Source organism: Apostichopus japonicus, chromosome 8 (genome assembly GCF_037975245.1).
Source record: "Apostichopus japonicus isolate 1M-3 chromosome 8, ASM3797524v1, whole genome shotgun sequence".
In the NCBI taxonomy this organism is placed as follows: domain Eukaryota; kingdom Metazoa; phylum Echinodermata; class Holothuroidea; order Aspidochirotida; family Stichopodidae; genus Apostichopus; species Apostichopus japonicus.
In genome coordinates, this window is record NC_092568.1 from 19,693,752 (window position 1) to 19,711,831 (window position 18,080).

At 36.6% G+C, this 18,080-nt stretch overlaps 1 protein-coding gene across 1 annotated transcript in view; it reads right to left on the reverse strand.

Annotated features, from left to right (window-relative positions):
• Positions 1–4,194: 4,194 nt before the first annotated feature.
• Positions 4,195–18,080, reverse strand: part of LOC139970938 (B-cell lymphoma/leukemia 11A-like) — a 112,538-nt gene continuing 98,652 nt past the window's right edge. Inside the window, exon 3 of the mRNA XM_071977016.1 lies at positions 4,195–17,099. Within this exon, the coding sequence (XP_071833117.1) occupies positions 14,941–17,099 (2,159 nt within the window). The 3' untranslated portion in view covers positions 4,195–14,940. The remainder of the gene's footprint in view (positions 17,100–18,080) is intronic.

The window sequence follows — 18,080 nt, forward strand, 5'->3', positions numbered from 1 at the left end:
CCATTTTGTGTTTTTCGCAGAAAGTGACTTCTATAGCACAAAACTCTACAGATATACACAGAAAGAGGATTTACGATAAGTTTATCTAGAATGTATTTCTCCTTCGAATATTTTTTTTGCTGCAAACTTATTTGGGGGTTAAATACCCATCCGCCTTATCCCCCTTCCCGGTTTCTATGCCACTGCATAAACACACTCACTCGCACGCGCGCACGCGCGCACACGCAAACACACGCACGCACGTATGGTAGCAGTCGTGTCGGTTAAGGTGTTGAAATGTTAAGGTGTTGAAAAGGTTAAGGTGATGAATTTCGGCACATTTGAAAGCGTTTATTTACCTCTTGTTTTACTGAGATAACAGGGACAAAGAGAAGGGGATCGCATGTCCTACAATACAGACATGCACGCATGTTTAATGGAACCTTAATTTGAAGAGTTATTAGGTGGAAGGGCAAGGTGACTCTTAAAAAAAAAAAAACTTCTATATCAGCATTCGTTAAATAGGCTACTTTTTTTGGGGGGGGGGGGTTGTAAAACTTTCAGTGATGTTACATTTTTGCTTTCCCAAATTTAGTTCCTACGACGTAAAGTATACACGTATTAACATTTTACGTATAAGCAAAGATTGATATCACCTATCCCCACCCCCACCACCCCACCCCCCCCCCCCCCCCACACACACGTCCTCTAGATAACGAAACCGGACGGATTCTTAAGTTTAGCTTATACATTTTATATAGTTCAGCTTTTTACACTTAAGTCATTTTATTTCAATTAAATTATGTATAATGCATATATCGCGGCCTTATAAAGCGTGCGTCACAAAGCGAAAACTCTGTTGTTTTATCTATAATCTATAAATTACTACCGTATGGCGAGATAGAATACTTTAGCTCAACAGTATACTAATTGAATAATATCAAATATTCTCCATTAAACAATGAACACAAATTATTTGGCGAGTTGGTGATGTATCGATCTGTTTGATCAGCTGGTGATTACGTGGAATTGTTTCAGTGTCCAATTAGAAATTAGAAAAAAAAAATATAATTTTTTTTAATAGAAATTATCTGCACAGAGGAAGTTAGATTTACAATCACAAATTTTGCTACCCCCCCCCCCTCACCTACACATCTAGTAAGACCCTTGAGAACACTGCTTTTCCCGTCAATTGTAAGCTGCGATCAAGATCCAATGCATAGAAGGAATGACTGCAGCATGAAACAAGAATATTCATGATTGTTTATATTACGGACATTATAAGAACGAAGCACCGTTGCTACCGAGAATAAACTGACCCACGTTCATTCTCATTCCCCACCCCCTCCCCCCTCCGCCTCTCCCCGCCCATTCGAATCTATAAAATATACAAGTAAACCGGGTTTGATTTCAACTTTTGTTTTTATCATCAAGATTGCAACGACAATAGAAAGAAACAAAAAATATATTCTATAATCCAAAAAGGAAGTATATGACAAATATTGAAAAAAATTAGTGCCACATTAATTCGCTCATGCGAGATGTTGCAGTCTGCAGTCTAACATTCTTGTCAACATTTGTATAACCAGTCACCATCTCCTCCCCCTTCAGGAACTTGGAAAATAGAAAATCGATAAACATGTAGTTTTCTTCCATAATTTCACCCGCAGAAACAGAACTCGTTATATAGTTAAAGATCAGAATGTTGCGAAGATCTACAATGGAAGTTTTACATAAGTGATATCACTCTCAAAGCGCATTAGGATATTTGTGAGATTGGGAGGTGTGAGATTGGGGGAAAGGGGAGGGGGGCGGGGCGGGGGGTGGGGTCGTAACACGATTGGAAAGATTATTATTGACTGAGGTACAGCGGTCTGCCTTGGTGGGTTCCATGGGGGCGAAGTCCCCAACGTTACAGCATTTCAGATATTTCTGATAATATTCTATATAGGCTATATTGTTATAAATAGATGCCACATCCCTGCAATCTGATTTCGACTGTTATAACATTTGCATAGAAAATCGTGTACCTTTGTTTAACTTTGACCAATGCTCAGACGCATCGTTAGCAACTGATCTTATCATAACAAAGACGTCATCTACTCCTCTGCACAGGGAGTTATTGCCCGATTATTCATACCGTTTAGTCCAATGCAGACAACTTTGTGCGTCACCCAACTTCATTAATGTAGTGTTCCATGTTCTTTTACTTGCAAGAAGCTTAAACGTTTAATGCCTATAATACGATATCACCGCTTCTAGCTGTTACTCGAAGTTGACAGGATTAAGCAACAGATCATCTTTTTTTTCAGTTACTTTGTATACCAATTCCCCTAATTTTTCCGAGTTCATATGCTACCATCAGATTGTACCCAAATTCAATGGATAAAATATGCACTTTTTTAAAGTACGTTGACCGGACACGATTTTGGTCCTAGTCAAGCGACGATTTATAACATAAGACCTTTGTCCAGTGACTTTGTCATTATTATTCAGTTTACTGAGTCTTAACAATCATCATGCTCCGCCGTTGCATTCGACCATGGATTTCATAATTAATAGCGCGGTATTAATTGTCTTCTACGTCTCGAGAAAGAGAGAGGTCGAGAGAGAGGTGGAGGTGGAGAGAGCATAGGCCTATATTGTCCAGTGATGAAACACTGTCAGAGAAATTAAAAAAAAAAACGAAAAAAAAAAAAATATTAAACAGAAAATTGAGGTCAGAAATTATAGTATTTTACTATTTTTTTTTTACCAGTGTGCACTGGTTCGACAAGAAACCAAAATCCAGTTCGTTTCTCAATGTAACGGCTGTAGAAGTTACTAATTAGACGACATCGAGTTTCCGTCCTCTCCGTTCCCTGTAATTGGATACATTTAAAATGTTTGGTTTAAGTTGTCAGAGTATTTCTACATTTTTTTATGTAGTTTCTACAATATCATTAATATTCAACTTGTTTTACAAGAATATTATTCTTCCTCATTAATATAAAGTATTGTAGATTGTAAATTATGAAGAGAAACAAAGACACCTTCGGTTTAATTGCCATGATGATGACATGTGTCATATTTAATTAACTCCATTTTTACACTGCCTTTAAGGGTTTTAGCCAGTCAAACTATTAAGGTAAACATTCGATCAACCAGGGAAAGATATTGACATGGGGCTTTCAACTGACGGTGTGATATAGTTTTTCTCTTTATTAAAGTTAAGTGTATACATTCTGAGCAACCGGAAGGAGTATCCGCTGTAGTCAGATTTTGAAGGTCAGACAACGAAGTTATGTTCTTGTTCTTCTTGTTAATCTGGGAACCATATTACGAATTGCAAAGCCTGCTTTAAAATTACCGGTTCCACCATAATTTCTGCTGTAATTTGGATCTCATATTCTGACCTTTGACCCAATTTGTTTCAATGAAGTTTTATGTTCGTATTACCTCTGAAGAGACCTACGTGATGCAGGCCTACAGTTACTGCTTAATTTAACTTTGATGCAAATTATAACTTTGAATTTTTTGTCAATATATTTAATCATCTCGGCTAAAAAATACAAAACTGATTTGTTGTCACGTCGTGTTATATTGTACCAAAGTAACTGCATGTACATCTTGTATGTCCCTTCAATACCACCGTAGAAAAGGCTAAACGAATCTTTGCTACGACTCAGGGACAACCGACGGTTAGGCTGTTACTGTTTTTGACAAGGTGATCAATTAATTTTACTTCCATATTCTGTACCTGTTTTTAATGGCACAGCATTGGTTGTCGGTGTTGATTGTAAACTATGCTGTCTCATTTCTAAACAAGTTTTGTATAAGAAAAATGATGAATATTTATGAAAATGCTACATCGAAATAAATAACTGTGAAAGTTATAAACAAATCGATAAACAAGGAATTTTTTGTCTAGAGCAGAATTCGAACCAGTTTACCTCAAGTTTATGTCTCCTGTGCTCTACGAACTGTGTTAGCCAAACATTAGTTGGCGGAAATTCTATGTAACCATCTCTTTGATTTTGTGGAGTGGGTGGGTTGGGGGATGCCATAACCATTCTTTACTGCCGGGCTGGGGGGGGGGGAGGTGCCGTTCTTAATGTCACAGAATCAAAAGTTGCTTAATTTTCCAATGAGTCTCCAGTTATTGTCATTATACCAATGATAAAAATAAAATAAAAAATAAAACACAGACATTGAAAAGAAATATTCGAACAAATCTTGTTTTTTTGGAAATGAGCTTTTTATTATACAAGCGCTAGTGAACCATGTTCCCAAGTAATTGACTACACGATAAATTGCCTTTGAGGCTTGATAAAGATGAAGCACGTACGACACAATAAAAGCAACACAACACAACTAGGGTTTGACCCAATCAAAAGCCGAAAAAGTACACAAAAGGAAAAAACAATGGATAATAATGCTCTTCATTAGCATAACGAAGTAGGAGAGGCCGGAACTGCAGCACATATCACACTGCATTACTCCGGTCATATAAACTTCCAGAACTCCGTAAAAATACCTTTTCAGAGCTCTCCACCCTTCTCTCCCATCCTGACACCCTTACCATTGCATACGACAATGAACTTAACGAGGTGGATGAGCTTGGCTCATCCACAACAAAAAAAACCGATACTCTTCTTTTAAAGTAGATTTGGTAAAAAGACTCATGAGTGGGAGCGGTGATGTCTATGAGACCGTCAAACGGTCATAGGAACAGAGAAGGCAATCGCACCCCGAGTACAATGCAGGCTTTTTAAGGTCTCATATGATAGCCTGCTGAGAAGTGTTGTTGAGTTTTGAGAAAAGATGCTGAACAAAACGAAGTATCCGCCATAACTGTTCCGAAAAAAATGAACTAGAGCAGTATAGAAAACACGAGAAACTGAAACAGAAGCAATGAGATGCTAAAGCGAGATATTCAAAGATCCATGGAACATTTTTGAGGTCCAAACCTTTAGCAAGTTTTTCACCTATTAACCCCCCCCCCCACCCCTCCTTTTTTTTTTTAATATATCGTTTCTGAAAGTGTGAGCGGCAAAAGAATAACAGAACCTATTAATGTGTTTATGCCTACATTGACTGTAGGTTTAATGTCAACAACTGATGTGTTTTATGGTGTTGTAATTCAAGGGGATTAAACCATGGTCCTATGTAGGAAATTTGACAGGTGAAAGAAAAAGCAACGAGAACTTGGTGTTATATAAGCTAGTTCCATAGACCATTTCTGTAAAATCCACATTGTACTTTCGTCATCTTAGCCTACAGAGCACCATACGCCCCTTAGTAAAATGGTCACACCTCTCAGTCTTTTAGGCATTACATAACTGCATATTAGCTGCTAAAGGATAACAAACTTGCAAACAGAACCAAACAGAAACTTGAATATGAACATTCCTTATGGCCTTTTTGTATAAAATCTGAAGCGAAGACATATTTTTTTAAAAGAATTTCAAAACAGTTCCATCATGTTTAATACAGGTTGACCTCATGTCTCAGCTTATACTTAAAATGCTGCACATCAGACTTTAATGGGAATATTACTACCCGGTTACATCAGCTGCTATAGGTATTGTACACGATACTTGATACAAATACACCACAATACTTGATAAAAACGCACTGCGATACTTGACTCAGCTGCACCACGATACTTGATGCACATGTACCATGGAACTTGATACAAATGTACCACGATACTTGATACAAATGCACCACGATACTTGATTCAGCTGCACCACGATACTTGATGCACATGTACCACGGAACTTGATACAAATCAACCACGATAGATGATGCAAATGCACCATGGTGGTACTTGATAGAAATACACCAGGATACTTGATTCAGCTGCACCACTATACTTGATTCAGCTGCACCACAATACTTGATGCACATGTACCACGGAACTTGATACAAATCAACCACGATAGAGGATGCAAATGCACCATGCATGTGATACTTGATAGAAATGCACCACAATACTTTATGCACATGCACCACGATATACTTTATGCACAAATGCACCACCTTTCCGGCTTACACCATGACATGATCAATTGGTTTACTTGTGCATAGATGTCTCAATACAAACTTTAGAAAAGAGAGATATTCTTTTGCACAATGTTTTTCTATCTTTTACCTCTGACATGTTTCTTTCATCATAAACCGACACAGAATTAATGCAGAATATTATCGTACCTTTTGCTAACTATGTACCTGTAAATAAAGGTGTGATGTCATCAATAACTTTCTAAAATGCAACAAAAACCGATAGACTCATGGTTTTTTCATTTTTGTGGCAATGGAACAGAATGACTGCTGTCTTACAGCGCATAAATGTCCTTGAAAATGTTCCAACAATGAAGTTAAACAACAAAAACAGAAATTTGATTTGATATGCCTCTATCTTAATAAATGACCATTGCTTAAAATCTGTCTGCTTTCTTGGAAAGGACACTGTGACTTCTTTTTCCACACATATCTTAACATATGTGATGATTAAATTGTACGTAATTTTATACCCATCAATTTAACACTCCGAGGGGAAAGAGTTTTCCTACAAATTCTCTATAAACGCCTTTCAAATATCACCGATAAATTTCGGCCAGTTCGGTTAGTGAACTGTAACAGTTTTTTTCATGTTGAAATGCATCTTTTCAAAAATTGCAGAAATAATTCAAACATTATACTGGCTCCAAAGTAGGTCATGGACAATGTCACATTCTGTCTAAAATGTCTATACATATATAATTCGAGTCATTTTTTGCTTTTGCAGTATTGCAAAAAATGACAATAAACACACTATGTTTTTTTGAATTTTTTTTTTTGCCTCAGCAAAACTAGTAGAAAAGGGACCTTTTTTTATCACGTAGGATATTTCATAAAATCTAATAAAGGAAAAAAATTCAACAAAATAATGTTAATAATAATAATAATCATAGTAGTAGTAATAATAATAATAATGATCATAATCGTAACACCGAGAAATGGCTTTACAAGCCTGAAGTTTAACTTCTTTTTTTTTTTATCTTTTCTTTTGTCTATTAATTTTTTTTTTAAAACATACATCAAGCAGGCAAATATTTTACTTCGGTAAACATGCAGCTGAATGGCATCGTAGGAAAATTGAATTGTTGGTTAATTAGTACTTATTAAAGTTGTCAGCTGCTTATGGTCAAAGAACACATTTTTTTTACAGAGCATCATCTTGCTCACCCCATACGAGTGTAAGTCCCAGTGTAATCCATCTACGTATAAAAAATGTCAACATGGACAGTTACAAAAACGGAAAAAAAAATGAAAAAATGAGAAAAAAAAACGAAAAAAAAAAAAAAACCTCCATATAAAAAAGAATGTTGTAAGTAGCTTATTATTACTTCAATTTCTTTGAAAAAAAGAGAATTTCTACCCAAATTTTCCAATCTTCTACTTCCTTAGTAACTGTGGGATGGAAGTTTAAAACCCTCTTAAGTTTCGGATTATTAAGGTAACAATTCTTCCTATCGATACGGCAGATTTGGTGCCCCCCTTTTGGAACAACTTGTTCCACGCATGGAAAAACTCTACTTTCGATGAAATAAAAGTGTTTTAACATGAACCCATTAGCAGGCATTACTAGGCCACCCTTGATGTCTAAAATGGATGTGCTGGCAGATTAAAGGGGTATTCTGGTGGCAGATATTGCTATTCAAGAAATAGAGAGATACGTTTCCTACACTGATATAAATGAAATTCACATTTTTGATAAGCATGTTTTATTGCAAAGATACAAAGTTGTCAAATATGTTATCATTAAGTGTAGTTGGCAACGGAAGAGTATGCCATGCACACGTCAGTACGAGAACTGAGATAAAATATCTCTTGAAATTTCTCGATTTTGTTCAAATCTGTTATCCACAAAGAAAGATAGCATGTTTCAGAGAAAATTGAATCAAACACGCTACCACACACATGCAGACATTTACATACGTATCACATACTAGGAATTGTGTCCACAACATGATTGTAAAACGTAACGTAAAGCTGTGACCGATGTTCCCTGCGTCACATATCATTTGCCACCAGAATGTCCCTTTAAACATTTACCAAATCGGTCGGTCGGTTTGATTCGTGAAACCAGGTATCACTAACCTTTTAAAACTCGATTTAATGTTGTAAATAATATTGTAAATGATCTATATATATATATATATATATATATATATATACATATATATATATATATGATATACATATATATGATATATGATACCACATTTTGATTTGACTACACCTATTATGCCTACTACACATCCTGCATGGAGTTCAGTTCAATGCAACTCTCAATGCTTTTCAATAAATGGGTATAAATGGTCCAACCAACTTGTCCAAGTAATCAAGGAATACCAGGGCAGAGGGGGGGGGGCATGGATTGCCACCAGCTCTGTGATCCAACTGTTAGTATTGACACCTTGTTACATTAGTGGCACAATTTGGCGCCTCGGATGAATTAACATCTTTTCGTGACCACGAAGCAGTCGACACCCTTTGGCGCCTCAACCTGGTGGCACAATTTGCACCTTGGATCCTGCAGTAGTGTACCGTGTTGGAGTCGGCAATCCGGTACTGCCACACCCCTCCCTTCCCCCCAACCCGGAAGGAGCTGGATGAACTCGAACCATGTAACTGTGCCTCGTTAACGGTGGCCATGTTACGTAACCAAAACGCCAATGGCATAGCTACTGCAGATGGTGGAGTCCCCCAACTATACCTCCCTCTTGGCACCCCCAAGTTTTGTAATAATTGTTACCACCGACCTTCTGGTTAGAAAAAACAGAAAAAAAAAAGGATAACAAAACCTGGTCAACTCATATGAGGATAATTAACAGTAATATAGGCAGATTGGTTTTTGTTTTCTCTTTGTGTCTTTCGGTTAATTAAAGTAAAGTTTACACTGTCTTTTGTCCCCTCTTCCTTTGTTATAGTGTCCACACATAGACCATTTTGCTGTGACAACCTACACGAGCGATATAACACAGGCCTTTACATTTCGTCATAATTATACACACTGGATACAATGCAACAATACTTTACAACCGTAAATACCACAGAAAATCACACTGCCACAAAAAATTCATAACCACGACTATGATCACAATTAATATATACTGTACATCTTTATACAACAAATTTCTAAACAACATCTTGTTTAGAAAGAAATCTCTGATTTTTTTCGCCCACCCCTCTCATACGGTTGAGAAGAGATAGCCTCCATTATTCAGACACTCTCTCCTAATGTATTATTGATTCACGACTCGGATAAATCCCGGAACGGTTTAAGACCGAAAATCCAACCACGGAGAAGTATGTGGGAAAAAAAATGTTACCATCAAAACTTACTGAAATCATATCTCAATGTTTTAACAACAATCAAGTCTTGCTTCAAAAAAAGAATATTTCAAAAAACACATGTTAGTAATATTTCTACAAAATTCCCCACGCTATTAAAACCGTTTGGCACAAATGACACCTTTTTAAAAATCTCCTCTTGTTATTATTACCTTCACTTATTCTTTTAATCCTGCGGCAAATGGATGAGCAAGAAAACACGTAAAAAATGTTTTCAGCAATGTGTTAATTAGACAAGGTTAATGTTTTAACCAACATCCTTAAAATAAAATTGAACTCCTTTGGGATGAATGAAACTTGGCAAAAAATTGGCACAAACAACATTTTTTTTTTTGATTGATGGAAAAATGACAGTCAGAAAGTTTTGTCTTGTTATTTATGATTATTCTACATAATATTTAGAAATATGAATAAAATTGAAATAACTCAGTCAATGCCCAGTAAACAAAAGTGATAGTGTTGGGTGAGTCATTATCAGCAGTCTAAATCCAGTTTCTTAAGCTAGCCAAATAAGTTTATTTTCAACAGATTTAAGATGCAAATTCTATAATTCTGTACCAAAACAATAAATTGAGGGTTTAAGATGTGGACACATATTAATTCACAAGTGTGTAACATTGGTTTATTTTCTATTCTTCTTAAAAATGAAGTTAGTATATTAATATTAACTCCTATGTATGATCATGTATGTAAATGAGTGCTTTCCGTTGAGTCAAATCATGTAAGTTCTTTTAAATGAGTTATTATTGTTAAGATTTAACATACACATCATGTGAACACCAAAAAAAAGCAGAAAAAAACAAGAAGGATAAAAAGGGAACTTGTGTGAACGAGAGAGAAAGTCTTAATGATCCCATCGACCATTTTTGTAAGAGCACTAAAAAAAAAAAAAAATCAATCGTTTTAAAAATGATAATTAAAGAGGAAGGTCTTAGGAACTTGTTATTTTCATCTGAAAACCTAAGACAGTTTAAATTAGACCAACATTAATGTATTTCATATTGTCACATCTCAACAAAAAAAAGAGTCAAATCTGTGGTAACTAAATGCTATTCAATGTATAAAATGAAGACTGAGTATAAGAGAAATGGGTGAAACAACAATGTTGCTTTACTCTCTTTCTTTAACAAAAAAAAAATTAGCTCAGCAGATGATATGTTTGGCAAGTGAAGTGAAAGTTTTAGAAGTGTGGGTTGGCTGACCATAGGAGAACAGCTTCAAAATGACAAATAAATGCAACATATCAAATTAAACCAGTTCCGAAATGATGGTTTGAATTTTTAGCCCTAATTTCAAGGCATTTTGGAATTAATATTATTATTTACTTGTTCATTTCTAAGCACTTCAAAGGGGTCTTTAAATAGCTTTAGTTTAACCTGACACTGATTTTGTTAGTAAATTGTCATTCATAAATGTATTGACAAATACTTCACTTTATTACTTATTTGTCTTTTCAATTGTGTGTTGTTGTTATTTCTTTCTCCCTCTCTGTTTTTGCGTTAATTTTTTTTTTGGTCTTTTTTTTCCTTGACTTTTTTTGCTATTTCAGACAGATACACGTCTCGTGTGCAAACAGGCAGGATTGCAAGTCTTTAGAAAGATTTTCATTTTTAATACAGTTTTTATTTAGAAACTATGGTTATAAATTTTGATACAAAAGGTTGAAAATAATCCATTCCTGAAAGATCTAAAGTCACGACTGTGAGAGATTCCCATGTTTATTCGTCAAACGGGATATTTTACGATGCATAACATTTAAAGTAGTCATAAAAAAAAATATAAATCTATATTATATCACTGGATGAAACTGGTTGTACCAGATGTTTGCTGAAAATGTACTTTCTAACCAGATAAATTTTTGTTTGTTATGTGAAGTAACTTTTGAATGTCATGTGTTGTGCAAATACAAACAATAACAATGATTATTTTAGAAGAAATAATTTCTGGAGGAACCTGCTAGCTCTGTTGTTCAAAACGTTCACAGATATCTTAGCTATAATTTGTTGATCTCCAGAAGACTGGAAATGCTTTCAGAACAGAAGTCTTTTTTTTTTTACTTCTCAATAATTCATTAGCATCAGACTGTGGCCTCCCACCCTCCCCCACCACCCCCCCCCCCCCAACGGCCTTTTCTCAGAATCGATCGTAATATTCCAGTAGTGAAAATTTAACAACAGTAAAAAGAACATAAAAATTAAAACCCAAAAAGGGGCATTTTTGAGGGATTCATTGTTAACTAAAATATAAATGATATTACACCATTTTTGAGGGATTCATTGTTAACTAAAATATAAATGATATTACACTGAAATAAATTTCTGCTAGGTTTTGTGACACGAAACAACCAGATACATTAGCCAACGTTGACATTGACTGACTCACTTATTGTCACAGACAATTGTTACCATTTACTACAAGGAAGTTATTATTGAAAATATCGTCACTAGTAGTGTTAGGTCACGTTTTAGCCCAGCTGACGCTGAAAATTGATGAAATCTGTCTTGTGAGTTTTTTTGTTGTAACTAAACAACAAGGCTTATTCCCATGTTTAAAGACAAAGCAAGGAAGGATTATTTCTTATACACAAATATTTCAGGTTGGAAAGTTATTTCAAAGATATTTGCATGACAAAGTGGATGATATGTTGAAAGATTTTAATATTCAGCCTTAAAAGATTAATTCATGAGGAATCCTTCTACTTCTCATTTTAAGCTGCATGTATTATAAAACAAAATTTCAGTGGTTTGGGAAGCCGGATATAAAAAAAAAAAACACACAACAAAATTAAAAATAAATGAAATTGGCACACATGATAGTCAGATGTTTGAATTTTGAGTCCCAGTATGACAAGAATTTTAAGAGACTTTATTTTGTTATTGCTATTATAAACTTTTCTCTTGTTGTTGTTTATTGTTTATTTATTTCCTTGCTTGTTTTTGTGTTTGCTTTAATAAACCATATCAGGAACAATTTTGTCTGCTTTTTCGTTTTGTTAAATTTCAGTGTAAGTTAGTAACAACGAAGAAATGAAAGTAGATGATGATGATGGTGATGATGACAAACTTGATGATGATGATGTAAAGAATAATGAAATAATGGTTATGAGTAGTATTGAAAAACAAAAAATCATCATAATTATAATAATTGATGTAATACAAGCTGATATTCTGTAAGAGCTGACATAATAGTCAGATATTGGCATGATTAATAATATCCAGTTTTCAATGTTTCCACCAAGTTTATGACACTGGAATTTGTTTCTTCTTATGTTGCTTTGTTGTGATACAATATTTAAAATTATCCCCACAAACAAAGAGATGTCCATATTAAAAATCAGTTTAAAACTATGGAACAGTAACTTGAACCTGTTTGCTTGTAGTGGAAGCTTCATAATGAGAAACGAAGACATCACACTTACGATATGCGATTTTAGGATTTGAACTTTTGAGAACAAGAAAATTTGAAACTTCCAATCTTGTTCAAAAGAAATGTCTCCGCCCTTTTTTGAGATATGTTCCATTAAAGACATTACAGGGAAGAAGGAAATGGCCAATTTGAATCTGTTTTGTTGGTTTACTGAAAATTGTGAAGATAGCAAAAACCTATTTAGTTTATTAAAACTATACATATATATTTATATATATATCAACACATATGTTTGTATTTCCTATTGTATGTGTCTTTATAGACATAAACTGACCACCCTTGGATTTATTTAATTGTGAGAGAACCGTGAGATGCAATTGAGTTAACCTTAAAAAATTAAAAATCTGTGGCAAAGAGATGCATTTCATACCGATTACAAATTGCATTTTGTGAATTTCTAAAAAAAAAAGAAAACGAAAAAAAAAAGAGAACACCCACTTCATTTTGCCTTTGTTTTGAGAGCTGTAACCAAGCACCTTTCAAAAGTGTTGTTTTCGTTAATTTTTCGTACAAATTTGATCAAACCCTAAGACAAGATTTATTTACAGATTTGTAAGTTTTTGTTAGTTTTATTCTACTACGCCTAATTGTTAATAGAAATTATGAACATGTAGCACTGTCTGTGTCAATCAAAAAAAAAAAAAATCTCAACATGTTTTAAAAAAAAAAATTAAAAAAAAAAATTAAACAAGAACATATACAGAGGCCCCCGCTGCCAAAGTATTGTTTTTTTTTTGTTTAAAAGTTTTAAGATATATCTATATACCATTTGATCTTTTATGTGCATACAAAAATTACAATTACTTTACCCGATATGAAGAAATGTGAAATTTTTTTTTGAATGAATGCAGAGAGATGATAAAAAATATGTTCAAATTTTTGTTTCAAACCAGTAAGCCATAATATGCCATCACCTTTTAGTAAAAAGCTTTTTCCCATTTTTTTTCTGGTTTGTTTTCAAAACTTAAAAGCTTGAAACTTTACAGTTGATTGAAGAATACAAAACGATTAACATGCCTATTGATTAAAACTAACTGTTCCCTTTCTTTGCAAAGAGCTTCCAGCTGACCTTCTTGATTTTGTTCTTTTCTTAAATGTTTAAGTTATTGCACTTAAGCCACCTCCAAAACTCTAGTAACAAAACTATGGATATGTTAGTTTCCAAAAAAAAAAAAAAAAACTTTATAAGTTTTCATTAAAAAAGAGAAAGAGGGAAAAAAATGGAGCATTTTTTATTTGATACTGTCATGACTATTTACTAGTAAACTTTCTTCACTTGGTGAAAAATTTACAAAGGGTAAAAAAAAAAAAAATGAAAAAAAAAAAAAAATGTCACATTTGCAATCTTTCAGAAGATGTGTTCATTGGACAAGTACCAATTGTGCAAAAAAATTAGACCCATTCCCCTGTCAATGTTGGGGTCTCCACATTATAATGTTGGTCCAAGATTAATAGTTGTAGTAATAATAATAATAATGATAAAAAAAAAGATATTCTGAACAAAGTGCTACTGTTTTTTTCAGTTTACTTGTTTTGAATGTTTTTCCCAATTAAATGCATACGAGTCGAAAAAATGCTTTTATCCAACAAAGAAGAAGATGAAGATGAAGAAGAAGAAGAGGAAGAAGGGAAAAAAAAAATCACTATTTGAATATGCATTTAGTTTTCTGATCCATACCATCTAAAGAATACAATCATTTGGGCAGGCACATTATCCCCCATATTGCTCTCTGAAAGGAGACAGTATAAAACAACAATGGCATAATCATTAGCATTATGAATCAAGTTGATTGTACAGACTAAAAAATTTTTTTTTTAAATGTTTAATTTCAAAATTTGACTTTTAGACCGACTGGGTCTGGTGACGATTCTTTAAAAAAAATGCTCTGCACTTCATGATGTAGTATCAAAAGATGTAATCTTCCTACAACCACTCCCGTCCCCTGCCCTTGGAAGTTCAAAAAATTAATCATTAAAATGGAGGAGCCCCCCCCCCTCTCTCTTTAGGTGAGTGTTTAACAAGGAGTCCTAAAAAGGTTTTAGCAGGAAAACCATACGACTTTTTGTTAAAAAAAAACTGATTTCATGTTTCTTGTTTGAATATGCCATTGTTGTTTGTCTGTTGAAAGGTTGCATGTGCAAGACCCCTCCTCATTTTGGCAGAGGTTTGTAGCTATGACCCCTTCCCCCTACCATGCTGGTTTCTGGCCTAGGGGCAGGCCCTTTTATAGAACCCCAATGTTCCTTTTTCATGTGCTTTTCCAGTGTACTATAGACTGAAAATGGCATACCACACACTTCACATTTAAAGACTTCTTTTGCACCCTTACCGTGGGTTTTCATATGCCTAGTTAACTTGCTGCTCTGAGCGCAAGCATACGAACATAGCTCGCACTTGTACGGCTTCTCACCGGTGTGGCTTCTGCGATGAACTGTCAGGTTGCTACAGTTCTTGAATACTTTGCCACAAAACTCACATTCGTCCGACCTACGGTTCGTGATGCCTCCCCTGCGGTTGCGGTGGTGAGGGTTGTGGAACGATGGAAGGATTGAAGGGGCCACCGGTGGCTCGCTACTTCTGGGATAGAACCGTCTGTGGTGATTGGCGGGCAGGATGCTAAGGCTGCCGTTGTGATGAACAGGACTCGGTAGGACAGGTGGATGGCAGGGCTGCAAACCTGAAGTCATACTCATGACCGGGGCGAAGAAATTCTGGTGGTGAGGCATGGGCAGAGACGTCCACACGGGTGCTCTAGGCGGTGTCCTCGCCGATGGTGGTGAAGTGGGTTCGAGCTTGAAGCGCTTTGAAGGGTCGCGATCGAATTCCAGGGGTGGCGGCGAGGATTCGAACGGATGGCTGGGTGGCAGTGGCAGTGTCTTTTGTATCGGAGAGGGCAGTGGCGTCTTTTGCCGACCAGGCGAAGGTGACGACGTCGGCGTGTGTCTGCTGGAGCCGGCGGCCAACGGCCCGTTCATCTCGTGTTTACCCGAGAGGAGGCTGCTGACGGTGCAGCCGAAATATTGACTCGGGCTGACTGAGATGTGTTGCTCGGCCACAGCTTGTCGATAGGCATCTTTGTATTGCTGTATCTCACTAAGACCTGTCTTCTTCATGACTTCGCAGAGAAGAGAATTGGAAGGTTGTTGTTGTTGCTGTTGACTATTGTTGCGCATTTCACGCAGGCTGTTGATGGGTGGTGGTTCTACTTGGTGCGGATGATGTTGATGATGAGGAGGCATCACACCATCCTCATCCTCCAGCTCCATCTCTTCCTCCTCTTCTTCGTCCACCGTCGAATTACTGCTGGAATTTTTCCCGCTGGATCCGCAATCTTCGTCTGTGGGCTTTCCGTCGCCGCGCCCGTTGAGAGTCTTATCGGAGTGGTCCGTGCCGTCCTTGTTCACATTTTTATGGGTCTTCATGTGGCGTTTCAGCTTGCTCGCTTGGCTACATGCGTGATCACAGAGGGAGCACTTGTAAGGTTTTTCTCCAGTGTGTGATCGCCTGTGAACAATCAAATTGCTCTGAAATTTAAACGGTTTGCCACAGAACTCACAAGACTTCAGTTTGGGTGGGAATGATGTGCGATATGGCCTGGAGTAAGGGGGAAACCCCATTTGATCCCTTGGTGTGGCGACATCGGCCATCAATCGAAGTCTGTGGGCAGCGCTCTCATCCACCTGGCTAGAATGCGATGAAGCTGAGCTGAACGGTACGTGAGCCGAGCCCTCATACGGAGAAGACATACCTGGAACTGCCTCTGAAGGTTGGTGGTTTGGTGGCATGTTGAAGTCCATGTGAAAAGGTTGCGTGAGCGGTACTGGAAAGTAACGCTCACTGCTTCCCACCGGGTAGCGGTCTCTACCTCCGAGGGGGTGACGAATGTATATAGGGAGTTGGCTGCTTTCAGATAAGAGTGGCAAATGGTGAGAGTTTGGTACATGGGCAGGCTCATGAGGATGGGACGATGACACCTGGGATTCTGCAGCGTCAGGTTCGGGAAAGTTCTTTCCTTCGTCCCTGCGGCCTTCTGATGGAGCCTCTGACCTCTCCTCTGGGGTGCATGATGCGATCGGAGATCTCTCGACCAGGGTGGAATCTTTGCTTTCTTCTTCTCCTTCGTCATCTTCGTCTAGGATCTCCTTGACGTCGGATGGCTCTTCCATCTCATTATCTGCTTGTCCTTCCTTCGAGTCTGCTTGGTAGATGTGCAGGCCATGGTCCTCCTGCACGTGGCGCAATAGTTCGGCAGCACTGTAGAAAGATCCTTTGCAAGTGGAACATATCAAGGGTTCGTTAGGAACTTCATCTGCAAAGAAAAAGACGAGAAAGAAACAGATGAGAAATTTTACATTCACAGGGCCCAAAAAGAAATTATTAAAATGTTATTGACAATAGATCATTAACATGGAATTTGTTCTTTGTTCATGTGATTTCTAATGAAGACTCAATAAAAGGATTTTCGGTGGGGTCAGGGAAAAAAGATTCTGTCATGTGTGCAAACATCCGAAGTTATGATAGACATAATACTCTATGAATAGGGAGCAGTTATAGTTCTACCAGTTCTCGTTGTGATGGAACTTAATTGTACAGGGTCCTTCAGGAAGTGGTATAGTGTATTATAAACTGCCCCAAGTATTGCTGTTAGGATTCATTCTTGAGCGCACCTAATTGATTGACCAGCCACCTGTATGATTGTACACACAAGTGCTCTAATCGCCAGCACTACTTTCCTGTGTGCAGACAAATTTGGCTGGACCACTGAAATAGTACACTGAGTGTTTAATCAAGAATTTGCGGCCGAAGAGCGTTCCGTATGGCTAACATTACGAACTTGGGTAGATATTCAATCTCCCTGTTTTTGGGCAAAATAGGGGACTCAGGTGGTATTTCCTATAGGCAGGGAACAATCTGAAGTATAGAAAGTGAAAATGGTGCACTGCTTTGTGACATGGGATTGTACCTAAGGAAGTGAGGTAGAGTTCAGTCTTCATTGATATCATGTTGCTTCAATGTAAATATGATTTTAGTGACACGGTCAAAAAGTCTCAATTTCCGAAAATATCAGAAATTTAGTAACAGTAAAACAGTACAGCGAAACAGTAATTTGGAACAGACTTAACAAATATTGGTTGCCATGGCTACAACGAAACTAACATTGTGAAAACTATGGCGCTTTTGTCAAAAGGCTTGCAAGTTTAATGAATGGAATAATTAGGAAATAAGTTACTGCCCACCACAAATGTAAATAAAATAAACAACCATTTCTCTTCACTTTGTAAATAGCTTA